The 16,797-nt window shown below is 57.4% G+C and overlaps 1 protein-coding gene across 1 annotated transcript; it reads left to right on the top strand.

Moving 5' to 3' along the window:
• Nucleotides 1-213: 213 nt before the first annotated feature.
• POFUT2 (protein O-fucosyltransferase 2) lies at nucleotides 214-13,930 on the top strand. Its single transcript, XM_053917723.1, has 9 exons — nucleotides 214-383; nucleotides 1,603-1,853; nucleotides 3,812-3,956; nucleotides 4,669-4,779; nucleotides 7,693-7,759; nucleotides 9,701-9,826; nucleotides 10,766-10,946; nucleotides 11,179-11,302; nucleotides 12,535-13,930. The coding sequence occupies exons 1-9, from the start codon at nucleotides 247-249 to the stop codon at nucleotides 12,686-12,688; spliced, it is 1,296 nt and encodes a 431-aa protein (XP_053773698.1). The 5' UTR covers nucleotides 214-246; the 3' UTR covers nucleotides 12,689-13,930.
• The last annotated feature ends 2,867 nt before the right edge of the window (nucleotides 13,931-16,797 follow it).

Raw genomic sequence — 16,797 nt, 5'->3', positions numbered from 1 at the left:
ACACAACGCTCGCGCTCCCAAACGCGCGGCTCCGCCCAATCCAAGGCCCGCACCTCAGCCCAGGAGCCCAGCTTCCGCGCGCGTTAAGCTCCGGAGACGTCCAGGGCGCTGGAGGACGCACGACGCACACGCGGGGCGGGACTCGCGGCGTTGCCGTGGCTACAGGGGATGCTCTCCGCGAGAACCAGCGGGCGGGCGCTTCCGGGGCGGGGCGTGCTTGCAGGAACTGTGTGGCCGCCCGGGGCCATGTCGGCGCTCGGCGTCGTCTGCTTGCTTCTCGGGGCAGTGTCCTGGCAGTCGGCCTCGGCCTCTGCCCAGGGCGAGGAGTTCTGGCCTGGCCAGTCGGCGGCCGACATCCTGTTGGGGGCAGCGTCCCGCAGAAGGTAAACGCGCATCTGCGCAATTGGCGGGGCGTCCGGAGCGGTGTGGGCTCTGGAGTGGTGGGGGCGGGGCTAGTGGAGAGGTGGACGCGAGCCAGGGTAGCCCTGGGCGGCCGCGACCGCAGGAGACCCCAGGATGGCCTGATTGTGGGTCAGGGTTAAGGGGCAGGCCCGAGGACCCTGTTAGATGATGCGGTTTCTTGCCCGGGTTTCGCGGAGTCTCAGAATCAGATGTTCGAAGGGAGTGGTTCTGAAGAAAGAGCAGCCTTGTTTGTCTGCACGGAGTCTTTCAGTCCCCATCCAGATGTTGGATGTTCAAGTCTTAGGAATAATAAAATAGGGATCAGTGCAGGTTATCTTGGTACGAAACACATCCTGTGCTGGGTGAGGGGGTGCAGAGATGGTAGATGGGTCCTTCCTTTGGGTATTGGCAGGCCCAAGCCAAGGATTACACAGAAGTTGTGGGAAAAGCCAATGTGGAGAAGAGAGGAGTGAGGCTGGTGGTAACTACTGTGGTAGAAGCTGAGCGCCCCTACCTGGGTCTTTGTAGCGGTAGCTTTGCTTTGGATAGGGCAGCGGTTCTCAAAAGTGCGTCCAGGGACCCCCTGAGGTGTCATGCCACATTTGTAGTAGTACCAGGATGGTCCTTGCCTTTTCCACTCTTTCTCCCACGGGTTTACTGGGAGGTTTTTCCAGAGGCCACCTGTGATAGCACAACACATTGACTGCAGCAGCAGATAGGACAATCCAGCTATCACCAGACCAAAAGGAAACTTGCAAAATTACAAACATTGCCACTCTTTTCACCAATTATTTTTGTCTTGACAAATATATTTTCTTTTCACTTTAAGATGTTAATGACAACATGTAATAGGTTTATTCTTTTTAACATGCTTATGTTAACTTGTAACACGGGAATTATCTATAGTGTTAACACACATAAACAACTGTCTTTTGGGGTCCTCAGTAATTGTTAGGAGTGTGAAGTGGGCTGTAGACTGCTGGGCTTAGTTGTGGATTATTGTTAGTTGTTTAGCAGATGCTGCTTCTGCTTGTGGGCTCTGTAGGTCATCGGTCAGATGGAAATGGGTGGGCAGCTGCCTCCATTGCACAGACTAGAAAGCCCCAGGGTGGGCGATCAACTGTGGATCATGGGTGCATCTGGGTTTTCTGTCCAGAAGCCTCCTTGCCGAAGCACCGTTGTCCTGCTCCTTACTGCCAGGTACCTTTTGTATGATGTCAACCCCCCAGAGGGTTTCAACCTCCGCCGGGATGTCTACATCCGCATCGCCTCCCTCCTGAAGACCCTGCTGAAGACTGAGGAGTGGGTGCTGGTGCTGCCCCCGTGGGGCCGTCTCTACCACTGGCAGAGCCCTGACATTCACCAGGTCCGGATACCCTGGTCTGACTTTTTTGATCTTCCAAGTCTCAATAGAAACATCCCTGTCATTGAATACGAGCAGTTCATTGCAGGTGAGGTGGTGGCTCTGCTGTGGACGGTAGGCCAGGCCGTGCGCTCGGCCAGTGGGCTTTCTCACTGCGCCCCTTGTCGTTGCCTTTGCTCCACGGAGGTGCCGTGTATCCTCCCATTTCCCACACTACACAGTGGGCTTGGTCTTGCCTCAGTGTTTATAAGGGGGCAGATCTGAAGTGTATGAGTCCTGTGCCCCCTCGCCTCTGACAACCATTGCAGCCTGGTGAGTCGGGGAAGGGCAGTTAGAGCTGCTGGGAGAACGCTGCTGCCACAGGGGGCTGTCCCAGCGGGACTCGGCTCCCTGTGCAGGAGCGGTCATTTCCCCTGAAGGGAAGCATGATGCGTGCGTGGCGCTGACCTGTAATGTCCACCACAGTGCTGGTGGAGACTTGAAACCGTACGTTGTTTCATCTAGTCCTACTTAGTCTTTCCTTTTTAATTTTTGAGTGCGGCAGGCCGAGAATGCCATGGGGAGTATCTGCTCGGAAGGGCAAACTCTGAGGCTGTACAAAGCATTCTTGGAGCTCTTTCTCCCCCAACCTGAGGTGAAAGGTGTAGCCAAGTATTTAATTGGACTTGACTTAGCCTAGGAAACTGTCCGCCCTTGGTCTGAACCAGGGTTATGGAGGCTCTCAGAGAACCTGCCCTTTACCTTCCTGCAGAGCGGGGTGGCGGGTTTCCTGACAGGTGGGCACGGGGACCAGTGTGGGCCTTAGCCATTTGAGATTGTGCCTAGTGACTGGAAACTGCGAGTGTGTGGGGACGGGAGGCAGGTGTCCTCCCTCCTGCTCTCCAGACTCCATCCCTGGAGCTGGAGCTGCCAGGGGAAGGGAGGACTGAGTGCCCCAGATGACATGCTTGGAAATGGGCCAAACAGCTTTACCTCTACCCTGTCCAACTAGCTGACTCTGCTTAGCTGTTTCCTTCCCTTCAGAGGGAGACAGGCCCAGGTGCCCATCCTAGCATGGGGTGCTGGGGTGTATGCAGCAGAGCATCTGGCCATATACCAGCCTCTTGGTGTCTCATCACTTCCCCCTCACTTAAGAGGAGCCCCTGGAGCTCTGGCATCAGGTGCCACCACCATGCAGATGTTAGTGCCCAAGCAAGAGTGGATGTGCAAAAGACACCAGAATTTCACTTGCTGTCACTCTCTGGTCACTTGGCTTGTTCGTTCCATCTTTGAACGAATCTTCTTTGACCACCACAGATGTGGTGGACACATTCAAGGTGTGGGTGGGAGCAGTGGGTAAGGAGCACCTAGGACCCTGCTCTCCTAGAGCTCCTGTGGGGAATGAGGAGCAGCAAATAAAGAAGTAAATAAGTCACTGAAGCATGCAGCGTTTGAGATGCTGAAGAGTGCACTGAGAGGAGGAAAGCAGGAGGGGGGTCTCTCAGTGTTGGAGAGGCGGATGGCTATGGCCTGGGAAGGCATCCAGGGAAGTGTAGTTTGAATGGCCTCACAGGGGTCAAGAGCAAGCCCCAGGTGTGGCAGGGGGATGGTCCAGGCAGGGTTTGCTGTTCAGAGGCCCCAGGGAGGGAGCATGCTGATGCCCTGGAGGTACAACAGGGAGGCCAGCCAAGGAGGAGCCCAGGAGAGGAGGATGAGGGAGTGAGTGGGGTCTGTGGCTGGCATGAGGGGGTGCAGGGGTGAACAGTGAAGGGTTAAGGCCGAGGGCAAGCCCAGGTGCTGTAAGAGGTCAGGGTGATGAAGAGCCTATGGGAGCAGCCAAGGCCTGGACAAGCTCCAGCAGCCCGAGCTAACCCCCTCACCCCCTTTAGGGACCCTGTGCCCTGAGGTCATTTGTTCTGTGCTAGCTCCACTTTTGTAAGCTTCTTCCAGTCTTTGGCAAGAAGGGGGCCTTAAATAAAGTGATGATTCTGTGTGTCAGGGGCGGTCTGACATGGGCCACACATGTGCTTAGGTTACTGTTTACTGTCAGTGCGTGGTCTCTTCCAGAGTCCGGTGGGCCCTTCATCGACCAGGTGTACGTCCTGCAAAGTTATGCAGAAGGGTGGAAAGAGGGGACCTGGGAAGAGAAGGTTGATGACCGGCCCTGCCTCGACCCGCTGCTGTATTCGCAGGACAAGCACGAGTACTACAGGTATGATATGGTGAGCCTTCCACGTGCCCCGTGATGGGTCTGAGGTCATCCCTCAGACTGCACATCTGGAGCAGCACATGTGACCACGTGACCACACTCCCCACCTGCCAGCTGCTGCCTGCTTCCTGAGGGGAAGGTCTCCTTTCAGCCGCCCAGCCAGTGCCCGGCCTCCTGGTCCCCTGTTCACAGAGGCCTCCGGCTGTTTTAAAAACACCTGAGACACGTTTACCTTTCCCACAGTGTCTGTTGCGCTTGAACAGGTCTGGAAACGTTGGTCTTGTCCCCACAGTTGCAAGTTGCCATCAGAAGAGCTGTTGGTGGGAGGCTGCCGCCCCAGTGGCTCTTAACAGTCTGAGTGGCACAGCAGCTCTTTAGAAGAGCTCTGTTTTAGGGACCATTCCCGTCACAGCTCTGGCACTGAAGCATGAAGGGTCGTTTCCATCCGGTTCCTTCTGGACTGCCCCTGCCTTTCCGTCCCTGTACTGTCCCAGTTCCCGGAAAGAACGTCAGTGGTCTCACGGGGTCAGGTGAAATTGATGGTGTCTTCAAAAATTCTCACACGGACGTCCCTACCTCTGATCGCCACCAATGAGCTGTCACTATGAGAAACACTGAGCGTATCGAGGTCGAGGTGACGTGTGTGCATCCAGCTGTTACCCACTGCCTGTGGAAACAAGCTGAACTGAGGGCTCCTGTGGCTCTTCTTTTGCAGAGGATGGTTTTGGGGTTACGAAGAAACAAGGGGTCTAAACGTGTCCTGTCTGTCTGTTCAAGGATCGGCGTCTGTCATCGCACCTTTGCTTTTGAGAAACACGTCAGCACGGTAGGTGCCTGCACCATCTGCTCAGTGATGGGCCGGTACGTGAGGGTGTGCATGTGTGCACGTGCACGTGTGAATTCATGCATGTGTGTATGTGCATGTGGATTTGTGTGAATGTACATGGGTGTGCCTGTGTGTGTGACTGGCTGCATGTGCATGCATGTGTGGGTGTACACATGTGCTGTGAATGGGCACACTGAAATGTGGGTGGCTGTGTGTGTGTGCATGAACAGGCATACTGTGAATGTGTGTGGCTGTGTGCAGGTGTATGTGCACGTGTGCACATGTGGGTGTGCATGCATGTACTTGCGTGAACAGGTACACTGTGAATGTGTGCATGTGTGTGCTCTGTCCTGGTGGCTCTGTCCAGGAACCTGTGACCTGTGTGGGGTCACTGGAGAGTTAGACCTTGTCTCCTCCCCCATACCCACTTCGCAGCCTGGTGGGACAGGCGTTGGCATCCAGGAAGAGGCTGCGTGTGTCCTTGGGGAAAGGCCAGGAAAAGGCCCCCAGTTTGGCTCAGCGGCACTGAGGCTGTGCTGCAGGTGCCTTCTGCACTCCCCATGGGCGCGTGCTCCTCGGAGCTGCCGCTCTTTTGAACTGCAGGGTCACACCTCTGGTCCTACAGCTGGCGGCCAGTGGAGTCAGACTCATAGCTGTTTCAGTCGGGGCCCTGTCTGAGGTGATGGAGACGGGCTGAGGCCCCGCTGGGTGCAGTGGGGGGTAAAAGGGGCCTTTGGGAAGGGGCAGTGAAGAGGGGAAGACAGGGATGAAGGCGGTGAGCTGGACTAGGAGGGGCACCTGTTTTATTTTCTTCATCTGTCCTGGTGATGGCAAAGTGCTCCCGTGGCAATGGGGACGTGTGGCTGAGGTGAGGGCAGACAGGGCCAACAGGGTTCTGAAATGACCCACTGCAATGCTGGGGTCCTGGGGCAGCCAGCCGGTTCTGGGGCAGCCAGCCAGAGCTGGCCTTGAGGGCTCAGTGGTGCAGGAGTGTGATGCTTCCCATCTGGGTCACTTCTGAAATGAGGCTTTCCTGTGAAACCCCTTGAACCTGACTTTGGTGAGGTCAGAGAAGTGTCCAGAGCCTCTCCCAGAAATGCTTCTCTGTGCAGCTGCTTCTGGCCTCTCCTGCTGGGAGTGTATCAGGCCCCCCACCCCATTCCCTGCGCTGACTTCTCCCTGGTGCCTGGTCCCTCTTGGACTGCATCAGCCCTCACTCACCACTGGGTGGTGCTGAGAGGTGCCTGGGAAGGCCCCAGTCCACCAGCTTGATTTGTGAAACAGTCTCAGGAGCAGGACAGGGGCTTGGCAGCCAGGCAGTCATGTTCTTAGAAGTTTCCTGCAGGTTGAGTTGCTGGGGGACATGGGACCCTGAAATAAGGAGCCCCTTCGGAGCTGCCTTTAGCCTGAGGAGGTGCATGAAGGAGGCCTCTGGTGACAGCTGTACTGCTGCCCTTGAGCCCTGGGGAGCCAACACTCAGGGAAGCCTTTGTGCATCTCCGAGGCCCGACTGATTCTCTGCGGGTCACAGCAGGATCATAGTCTTGCACCAGGGGCACAAGGACGCCAGGCAGGGCCCCTCCGCATCCCTTTCAGCCCACTTTCTCTGCGTTAGGACCACCAGGGGGCATGCTAGGCCCTGGTAGGCAAAATGCAAGTGGGTCATAGGCCAGCAGACCTCTGCTGAAGGAACCAGATTTTCACGTACGGAAGAGTAGGAACGTGGATTGCGGGGCCCAGCTATGAGCTCCAGCTTTACTGGTGTCCTGAGTCAGCATCCTCACTAAAAAATGTGTGGGTTTCAAAAGCAGATCTGGCTGGAGTTTGGACCTGTGGACATGTGAGCTTCCTAGTCACTCGTCTGAGTCTCACAGGTAGGAATACAGTGAGCACAAGAGGAGACAGGTGCCCAGAGGGCAGGCCCCTCGATTTAGGAGCGAGGGCAGCACGGAAAGGCAACACTCTGATGTACCCGTGCCCGGACAGCTAGGGGGCAGAGCCGTGGTTTAATGGCACGCACAATGGAACGCACGTTTCTATGGGCAGTTCTGTGTTTTATTGTGAAGCAGGCCCTTCTCACGCCGACCCTGGAGGCTGGCACTGTCCCACCAGTCCCATTTCTTTCCAGAGCTTTTCTGCCTCTATCGAATGTTCGGGTGTGTACATCCCCTCTTTTAAACGCAAATGGAGTCATGCTCTGTGTTTCCGGTGCACATTTGACGTCCCGCAGTGTGGAAGACCCAGGGGGTGACGGTGTTCTTCTGCGGTGGTCTCTGCCCAGATGTATGGGGTTTAACTGAACCAGCCCAAGGGGTGGTCTTTGGTTGGTTGGTTTTTGGTGTTACAAACAGGAAACATTTTTGCCCAAAAGTGGGGGAGGAAAATTGGAGCCTCAGACCCAGAGTAGAAGTGGCTGGGGCCGTGGGGTGTGTGCCGTATGCACGGCACCAGTGGGGCTCATCCCCACGCGGCCACCGGGGCAGGGAGCTGGGGTCCCCAGCTGGTAAGTGAGAAGTGGATCCCTGCTCTGTTAGTTTGTGTTTCTTTGATTTCAGAGTGAAAAGCTCTTAAGTTTTTCTGATTTGTTTGTTTTCTTTTTTGCATCCATAGTCACAAATAGGCTTGTGACCCCTGGTGCCATGGCTGGGACAGGAGTGACCCCATGAATGCTTAGAGCCACTTAGAAATTAGAACCCTCTCAGGACATGGTGTGGGAGCCCTGGCAGCTGCTGCTTAGAGGGTCAGCAATAGCTTCCCACATGCTCCCTGGTGACCCACAAAGTTAGCACCCTCTCAGAATTCACCCCTGGTGGCTCCTGGCTCATGGCCCCCAGGCTGACGGTGCTGTCTGGAACCTGTGAAGGTAATCGTTTTTAAAGCTAAACTCTTTCTTTTCCTGTTGTTTAAAAATAGGTCCGTGATGTTAGACAGAGCCGAGAACCTCCTCCATGACCACTACGGAGGGAAGGAGTACTGGGACGTGAGTGCTGCCCGGGGCGTCGTCCCGAAGTGCCTTGCAGTGTTTTAACTTGCTCAGTTTTTGAAAGTCTAAGACCGTCGACAGCTCTTGTTTTCAACCTTGCTGACCGAAACCAGGAGGCTCTGAGTAGCCCTGGGTGCGGGTATGGCCGCTAATGCTCCCCACCACACTCATGCTGGTGCCCCAGGGTGAGCGCTCAGGTGTGGCCAGGTCTCAGGGTGCTGGTCCCAGGTGACTGTTGGCCGCCGGCCGCTCCCGCGTCTGCACCAGCTTGTCCTTTACTGCTGCCTCCTTCAGTAGCTGCGTTCAGGGCTTTTTCTGCTCATTTCTCTTCGGCTTTGACAGGTAGGGTATTTCTGCCGCGAGGGCTCCATCTCTGCTCCGATGGGGCGCTGGCTCCAGGCGACTTGATGCCACGGCCATCGTGCATGAAGGGTGGCAGAGCTCGGAGAGCGGCTTCTCTCCTGGCAGCAGCGTGCCACCGACGTGGTGGCGTGGGTAGTGGCTGGCTCCTCAGGCCGCTGCTTCAGAAAAGAGGCACAGTCCTCACTGCCGTGGGACAGGCAGGAAGCGCATCCTGGGAAAAGCCTATGGCCACAAGGGTGGACACTGTTGCAGCCTCTCCAGGGCCTGGCCCGGTGGGGCTCTGCGGGCGATGGGTGGCTGTCCTCACGGGAGCTGCATGCCAGCATCCTGAAGGCTCAGGGGTGGGGCAGGGACATGGGGACACTGTGAGGGGCCCCTGTCCCATTGGCTCAGCCCCCTCTGCTCCCAGTATCACCCAGGTCCTAGCATGTGGGGGGAAACTGATTCTTAGAAAGTGTTGGTGCTGGAAAAAAAATAAACGTTTTTAGGTAAATTCCAGCTGTCTTAAAAAAACACTGGGCTCACCTTCAAGGCAGATGTTTTCTCCCGCCCGTGGGGTTTGGGTGCCCTCCGCCTGGTCGCCTCCCAGAGGCCCTGTATACGTACAGTGTGTGGGACCCTGTGCACTCTGGCACCCCCTGGCTGCGCCCTGCGGGCAGCCCTGTCACGCCATTGGCTTGTTTTTTGCCATCTTCACGGGTTCCCAGGTTTGTTCATTGAGCTGCAGGTTTGTCATTTGTGGCAGCTAAGTTCTCTAAAGGAGAAGCACAGCATTTCGTGTCCAAGAAAACGCAGTTTGGGCCCTGCTGTCCGTACACCCGCTGTACTACGATAAAGGGTGGCGCCTGCGTGGCTTCTCAGCCACGAAGTACTGGCTTGCCTGCATCCTGGGGGCGCCCACGCCCTGTGGCCATGGGTCAGGAGGCCGAAGAAAAGGGAGTTACGTCCCCCATGCAGCCACAGGCCTCCTCTGTGGTCAGGGTCCACCCCGTCCAGGGCCGTGCGGCCTCCTGTCAGCCAGCTGGGCTAGGCTGGGCGAGGACAGGTGAGACCCCTGCTCCCTGGACACATGACCTGGGCACCTCCTGGGCGGGTCGTTTCAGAAGCATGAATTGCCATCATTGTCACTGTTGAGGTAACAGTTCTATGCCACTCAGAATTGTGGGCCCCCCACTAGCCTTTCAGGTCCCCCTACAGGAGGTCCCCCCACAGTGCCAGTCACACTCTCAGTCAGGGCTTGGCCCTGCAGGGGAGGGCACAGGGTCGTGGCTGCTGGCCTGCGAGCCCGTCGTGGGTTAACGTCCTCGTGAGCGCCCTCCTCACTGACCGGCTCACTGACGGTTGCTGCCTCGTCGCCCTGCTGGATGGCCCCTGACTGAGTACGGACCGTGCGCGGCTTGGCCCTCCTGAGCGCCAGCTTGGTGTCCTTGGTGTTTCCGTTAGATTTGGGGGCTGGGTTCTGGACTTGGCAGGGCCCCAGGGGCTTGTCGCAGGGGTTGGGGTGGGAGCTGAGCGGGCACCCACCTGTGGGCAGATGGACTGGGGCGCTCAGCTGGGCTGTCTCCGCATCCCCAGACGCGGCGGAGCATGGTGTTTGCCAAGCACCTGCGGGCGGTGGGCGACGAGTTCAGAAGTAAATACCTTAACTCCACAGACGAGGCCGACAGGATCCCCTACGAGGAGGACTGGACCAAGATGAAGGTAGTTTCTGTCTCTTTAATTAGAGGAAACGTAAAGTGTCCTTGTAGATGGGTAATAATGGACCCCTTACTGTACAGCAGGTGGGGGTGGCATGATTGTCACTTTTGGTGTCACCGCCCTTAACACAGTCCGCCTTCATTGCTGTAATTCCCACGGATGCCACTTACTGGGACCCCCCCCCCACACACACCCACACACACCGGCTGGTGCACACTCAGGGCAGTTGCTAGGACCACTTCTCTGCAGTGCAGGGAAGGGCAGATTACTGCAGCTCCCCGCAGCCCCGAGGGTCGCTCTTGGAGTGAGACAGTGGTGACAGGTCTCCCAGCCAGAGTAAGAGGTCATGCCACGTTCCGTGTTTCCTCCTTTGCCACACGGGAGCAGTAAAGGGGGAGAAGCAGGACTCATCCACACCACCCAAAACACCACTTCGCCTCTTGGTCTACCGCCATCCCTTTTAAAAATTGTCTTCTGAAAGGTTGCGTTTTTCCTATAATTTTAACGAATGATATGTCGCTTTTTCAAATTGTGGTTTTTAACAGCAAACTGTTTCATAGAGAGGAACGCCATTCCACCTGTTTGTTCTCCTGTGGGGTACTTGGCCATTTTCACGTGGGATGGCATTGTTCAAGCACTCATTAGTAGATATGTGGGTGGTCTTCACTAGAAAAATAGAAGTGGAAGGCTTTTGTCTTTCATCAAGTTTGTATTATTTTTTCCAGTGTTTTATTTACTCTCTTACACTCAGATCAAAGGGTATGATAATTAGTGACGCCGCCTTCCAAAGACACCCTGTTCCCCTGAGCACCTCAGGGAGATGCACAGTGGAGGACGCCGAGTGTGGACCGTGCGTCCGCTCTGCGCCCCCCGAGTGCCAGCACCTGCACGCTGACACAGCTCGTAGGTCCGCCTCATCGTGTCTCGGTCCTCCTCTGCCAGGTCAGGCTGGGCTCCTCGCTGGGGGGCCCGTACCTCGGCGTCCACCTGAGACGGAAAGACTTCATCTGGGGCCACAGGGAGGACGTGCCCAGTCTGGGCGGCGCTGTGAAGAGGATCCGCAGCCTCATGGAGAGCCACGGGCTGCACAGAGTGTTTGTGGCCACAGACGCCGTCAGGACGGGTGAGCTGCGCCGGCTCCCGTCTGCCTCTTCTGGCCCTGGTTGCGTTCTGGGCGGACCTGGGCGTGCACACTGACCCTTGATGCTAGGAGGGGCACCCTGAGTTTGTGGGTTTGTCCTCTTTGCCTCTTTAGCCAGTTCCCGAGGAATTAGCATGTCACAGAGTATGTGTGTCACCCTGGTGGGCAGACACCTGTTGGCACCTGCTCAGTGTCCTCTCTGTTTAACTTGCAGAATACGAGGAGCTGAAAAAGCTGTTACCCGAGATGGTGAGGTTCGAGCCCACGTGGGAGGAGCTGGAGCTCTACAAAGACGGGGGTGTGGCCATCATCGATCAGTGGATCTGCTCGCACGCCAGGTGCTCTGAGTTGAGGGCGCTTGTGTTGCGTTTCACGAGGTTCACAGGTCTTGAGTCCCTGACAAGACAGAGTTCTGTGCCCTCGTTGGACGCTGCCCCATGTCTGCGCCACTGTTAAGTCTCCGGTCACGTTCAGCTCAGTTGTCCTTGGGTGGTTCAGGGTCTCATTCCTTTGACCTGTCGTGCACTGTCCCCGTTGCTTCCCCCAAGCCCTGCCTTCTACCTAATGTTGTCAAAGGTGGGCCACTGCGGCCCACCTCCACTTCCAGTCCTGCTGCCAGGAGCAGCCCCACCCTGGGTCCTGTCCTTGGAGACTGGGCCCGGAATGTGCCAGGTTGGAAAGCACCAGCCCTTGTAGGAGGTGGCCTGCCCAAGGGAGAGTGGGTCCCGGGTCTCCCTGTGCGTCCCTCTGAGGACTCCTCTGCCCGTTGGCGCTGGGAGGAGGCCAGAAAGGACACTTGCCATAAAATGGAAATTAAAAGTGGAATAGCGAGTTTTCCTTCTGTCCTCAGGGTTCTCCGACCCCTGGGTGGCTTCCCGTGTTTGGCTTCCACGGGTCAGCACGTGCATCTGTCCTTGGGCGCACTGGGTGCTGTAGGAAAGACCTAGGGACGCCCTCCACCAGGGTGGGAGGCCCTTTTCCTCCGCTGAGCAGGTGGAGTTGGGCCATGGGCTCAGCCATGGCAGGGATGGAGGCGGGTTGGGGCTGAGAGACTCCGCCTGTACCTCGGCCAGCCCCCTCCCCCCAGGCTTCTGAGCCAGAGCCTGAGAGCCCTGTCTCCTCAGCCCACAGAGTTCTGTGGATGTTTTGAGCTTAGTGCTTCTGCTACTTGCCTTCCACAGACCCAAACCTGGCAGACGTCTTGCGGAGCAGACTCTGCCTTTGTTCCAAGGCTGCCATCCTGGAGGGGGCTGGTGGCTGCAGGTGATTTCTTCCCACCACCACAGCCTTGCTAGTGGTTCTGAGCCCTCGCCTGTTAGAGCCAGAATCTAGCAGGTGTCTCGAGTCTGCCCCCTGCAGGACTGTCTCCTAAGCACCTGAGACTCAGCCAGGCCCCCCAAGCCTGGCCTGTGGGCTCCTCCAGTTTCTGCTCCATCCTGCCAGCCCTGGCCACTCAGCTGTGATGACAGCCACAGAGTGCCAGGGTCTGGGGGCTGGACAATTGTCTGGGGGTCTTTGAGCACAGGACCAGTTCTGTGCGACTCTGGTGACCTCCGCTGGTGCTTTGCAGGTTCTTCATCGGCACCTCTGTCTCCACGTTCTCCTTTCGGATTCATGAGGAGAGAGAGATCCTAGGGCTGGACCCCAAGACCACGTACAACCGGTTCTGTGGGGACCAGGAGAAGGCGTGCGAGCAGCCCACGCACTGGAAGATCGCGTACTAAGCTGGCACCTTGGAGGCCCCATGCCCTGCACCTGTTTTACACACAGTGGACTTGCTGGGTTCCCCTAAGGACACAAGTCACCATGGGGTCCCTCCTGCCCCTGGCCAGCAGCTAGACAGACAAACCGTCACGGCTCATAGTCTCAGGCCCAGAGGCCACATGTGGGCACAGCGCGTCACCTCGAGAGCCACAGCATGTGCCACGCGGCCCCTGGAGCTGCGCCCGTTCTCAGTGTCTCCAGCTGCCACCACCTACGAAAAGGCACTGCTGCTTTCTGGGGACTCTGGTGGTTTTCTGTCAGTGTCTGAAATCTCGTCTCAGCCACCAGCAAGGCCCACGGCGGGTTTTCCTCAGTCAGGAGGGTTTTCCCAGTGAGTCAAGGGCAGGCGTGGTGTGGGACCAGCTCCCACCCCAGGGGGGCTGCAGAGCCGGCGAGGCCTGCAGATTTGGTGCAATTTGGGTCTGTGGGTCAGTCATTGTAACTCCTGTGTTGGCCCCCAGAGCAGAGCCCTTGGTTCTGCCCTTTCGCCCTGAGTGTGACCCTGCGCGGGCTGGAGGGGGGCAACCGCTGCCTCACAGAGCCAGGTTGGGGGGGCCTGTGAAGCGGTCGCTTTCCTCTCCAGGTCAGAGTGCTAGAAAGTTCCACAGCAGGTCTTCAGTGATTTGGCCTGTTCATGCAGAAACTGGTCCATCATCACACCATTGTCCAGGTGGCTGCCCGTGCGCATGTAATTGTCACTGCAACGTGCACGGATGAGGTGGCACAGTTGTCTGAGAAGCCCCCTGCACTGCTCCCCTTGCTGGCAGGGGTGTGGCGGGGAGGGACCTGGCAGGCAGGCTGCTGTCCTCGGGCCCCACCCTTCCCCAGGAGCTGTTTCCGAGGCCTCATCCTGCTGCCACTGGTGGGGATGCCACCAGACACGTGGGTCGGCCCCACCCTGTCCCCTCTAACTGGGAGCCCTGACTAAAGGGACACCTGGGCAAACAGCCGTGGACGGCGAGCACATGCTGTCCGAAGGGTGGACACATGGGGCCCTTATGCTGAGCCCGGCAGCCAGGACGTGGCAGGGTGAGGCCCATGGCCTCGGGTGCTCCATCTCCTTCCCAAGCTTCTGAAATCTACCCTGAACATGCGCAGGGGTCCAGAGGTGTCACAGCTGCGCAGGGTGAAATGATGAAATATTTATTCTATTTCCATTTGTACATTCAAATATTAAATTTTCTAGAAAGCTGGAATCCTGAGATACTGTCTCTGGGCTGCTGGAAGGACCCTGCAATCTCTGTCCCCCTTCCCGTCTGCATCTTGTAACAACTTCCCCTCTGGCACCCTGCTCCTGCCCCCCACCCGGGGCCTGGGTGCCAGGTGGACGCACAGTGGGCTGGCAGAGGATAAATTTGCGGGAGCCTGAGAGCGAGCATTCTGATGGTGGGGACATGGGCAAGCAAGTTAGAACAGAACCAAAAGTGGGGGCTGCTAGGAGGGGAGCCTGCGCTCCAGAGAGGAAGGGGTCACGAGCACCACTGTTGAAGGGCGTTGCGGCACAAAGGACCACCTCTGCCTGCAGGGCAGTGGGTGCAGGGTAAGCACACAGGCCCCTGCTCCTGGGATGGGGGGGCGGGTTGTCAGAACTCCAAGGAGGTGGATGAGGTGGGTCACTGCACCGGTGTGTGAGGTCTGCGACAAGACAGCCATGCCTGGATGTGGTGGAGGGCTTTGAGAAGCAGGAACAGCTGGGCAAAGGCCCCTGAAGGCTGGGTCAAGCAGCAGAAAGCAGGTTCTAGCAGACCAGGCAGTGATTCGTGGGGCAGGGAGGTGGGTTATGGATCTGCAGGCCAGCAGAAAGGGGGCTGGGTAGGAAGCAAAGGGTAGGGCCAGAAAGGGACAGGAAGGTCACCAGGAGTCCCCACAGGGTCTGGGCCAAGCTGAGCTCTGGTGGGAGACATTTGACAAGTTGAACCACTCCCTTTGCTAAAGGCTATGGGAGGGGAGGGCAAGGAGGCTCAGATGCCCCCAGGTCCGGGTTGACAGTGGGTGGTTTCCTGAGCTGGGGGTTGGAGCAAACTGAGGGGCCACGTGAGACTCTGGGCCATATGAGACTCTAGCCCACAACCCCTCAGTTCACCCCTTCTCCTGGGGACTTGGAGACTGTGACTCCCACCAGGAGGAGGGAGCCTTGGCAAGGGGGCAGAGCCCTTCCCACCTCCCCTGTGGCACACCCCCCCCTCCCAGCAACGCCGCCTCCCGCTGATTCTGACAAACCCACCAATCACCCATTTTCAGCCGTTTCCACTTAATCTTTTTAAAAACAAAGTGGTCCATTGAATGCAGATGTTGGGACTTTGGAGGCCTCATCTCTGATGGCCTTGGACCTGCTGGCTGGGTGGAGTGACATCACAGAGAAGAGCCTGCACTTTGGGGGTTTGATATTCTAGTCATTCCGTGACCTCAAAAGAAGGCGGCAGCTCTAGTGAGGGGGCCTGACCTCAGAGATAAATGTTCCCCTAGCTCAGGTGAGCCCCACCCTCCTGCCCTCGCTGTTCTCTAATTAAATCAGGTCCTCGTGCATGGAGGCAGTGACACAGCCAATTAACTCTGGACACCCTGTGACCAGCCATGAAAGACAGAGGCATTCAGTCCTCCCGTACAACCACGCGGAGAGCCAACGATGGAACTCTCGGCCCTGGGCCCTGAGGAGCGCCCTGTGTGCACAAGAACACGGTGCTGGGCTGGGAGCTCCCGTCCACATGCTGACCCCATGAGGCCTCTGGAAGCTCCACAGCAACCGATTTAGGGGAAGAACCAGGGGCTGAACTACTTCCCAAGTGACAGCTCTGTGGCAGTATGGAGTCCCCGGCCTTCAAGATGCCCAAGAGGAGGCCAGACATCTACACAGCCGGGGTTGTGGGCAGCAGTGCCTGGGGCCCTCTCCAGTGATGGGTTCTCTGGTTTTGGACACCCAGCTCTTCTCAAAACTATGTGTCAATCAAGAGAACAGAAACCTGACCAAGCTGCTCAACAGTCACTGAGCACACACAAATCCCACTGCTCAAAAGCCAAGGCTGATCCACCTTCAGGCACAGCTGGATCTGGGGACATGAGCTGCATTGCTGGGATCAGATCCATGCTCCCCTTTGCTCTGCTGTCTCCTGGTGACCCCCAGTCCTGGAAGGTCTCTCATCCCAGTGACAAGATGGACACCCTCAGCAACAGTGACACTCTCTCATGGCCCATCTCTAAGTCCATCAGGTGAGAGTGTCACCGTCTGGACAGATAGTAGGAGTCAGCCATATCTGACCCCAAACATGTCCTAGGCACCGTCTGTGGGTCAGCTTGGTCCCCATGTGTGGGTGAGGTCCCTTCCCAGGCCAGACAGGAGAGCAGGGGAGGGGAGCTCCCCCACCTGAGCAGCTGATTTCTGCACCTCAGGATGTGGCACTTGGCCCTGCGCTCACTTGTGGTGTCCCGTCACGTGTATGAGGACTCTGGCAGCCCTTCCCATGCCTCCGCCCCCCGCCCACACAAGCACATCCGGGCTCTAACCAGAGTGGAGACCTTCAGGACCAGTTGCGGTGGGAATCACCCCAGCGCCAGAGCAGTCCATGATGACATCAGGCTGGGAGCGATCTGAAACGGTTTTGTGTCCCAAGCGCTTTCATGGCATTCGACACTCTTATGAGAAATGTGAGAGCCCTGGCATGCAAATCACCAGCAGGAAGGGAGGGCTGGCTCAATTACTGCCGTGTTGCAGAACCAACGGCCCCCGAGACTGCAGAGACATCTGCCCTTTCCACCTGGAAACGCACTCCTGGAACCCAGCCTGCGGGGTCAGTGAAGCAGGAACCCACAGCATCGGTGGACCCACTGCCTCTCCCTGCACCTACCCATGCACACAGGTGATTTCCTTTGCTTTCTCGTTTGGGAAAGCTGAGGCTCTGAGAACTAAAGTTAGATAAGTAATCCGTGTGCCTGGGTGAACAAGCCCACATGGTGTGGCTTTGCAGCCCATGGGAGCTGCCTGAGGTCAGAGCACGCGGGCAGGTGCGAGGCTGGTGCGCAGCCGTTGCGTGCAGTTACAGGTAGTGCAGCAGAGGGCGCTGGCGGAGGCATG

This window comes from Desmodus rotundus, chromosome 2 (genome assembly GCF_022682495.2).
Source record: "Desmodus rotundus isolate HL8 chromosome 2, HLdesRot8A.1, whole genome shotgun sequence".
Lineage (NCBI taxonomy): Eukaryota > Metazoa > Chordata > Mammalia > Chiroptera > Phyllostomidae > Desmodus > Desmodus rotundus.
Note: the sequence above shows the minus strand (reverse complement) of the source record. Positions and strands in the feature narration are given on the sequence as shown.

Coding starts and splice junctions, on each gene's coding strand:
- POFUT2 (XM_053917723.1), top strand. CDS start 247: ATGTCGGCGCTCGGCGTCGTCTGCTTGCTTCTCGGGGCAGTGTCCTGG. Junction 1,854..3,811: donor ATACGAGCAGTTCATTGCAG/GTGAGGTGGTGG, acceptor GGTCTCTTCCAG/AGTCCGGTGGGCCCTTCATC. Junction 10,947..11,178: donor CACAGACGCCGTCAGGACGG/GTGAGCTGCGCC, acceptor TTTAACTTGCAG/AATACGAGGAGCTGAAAAAG.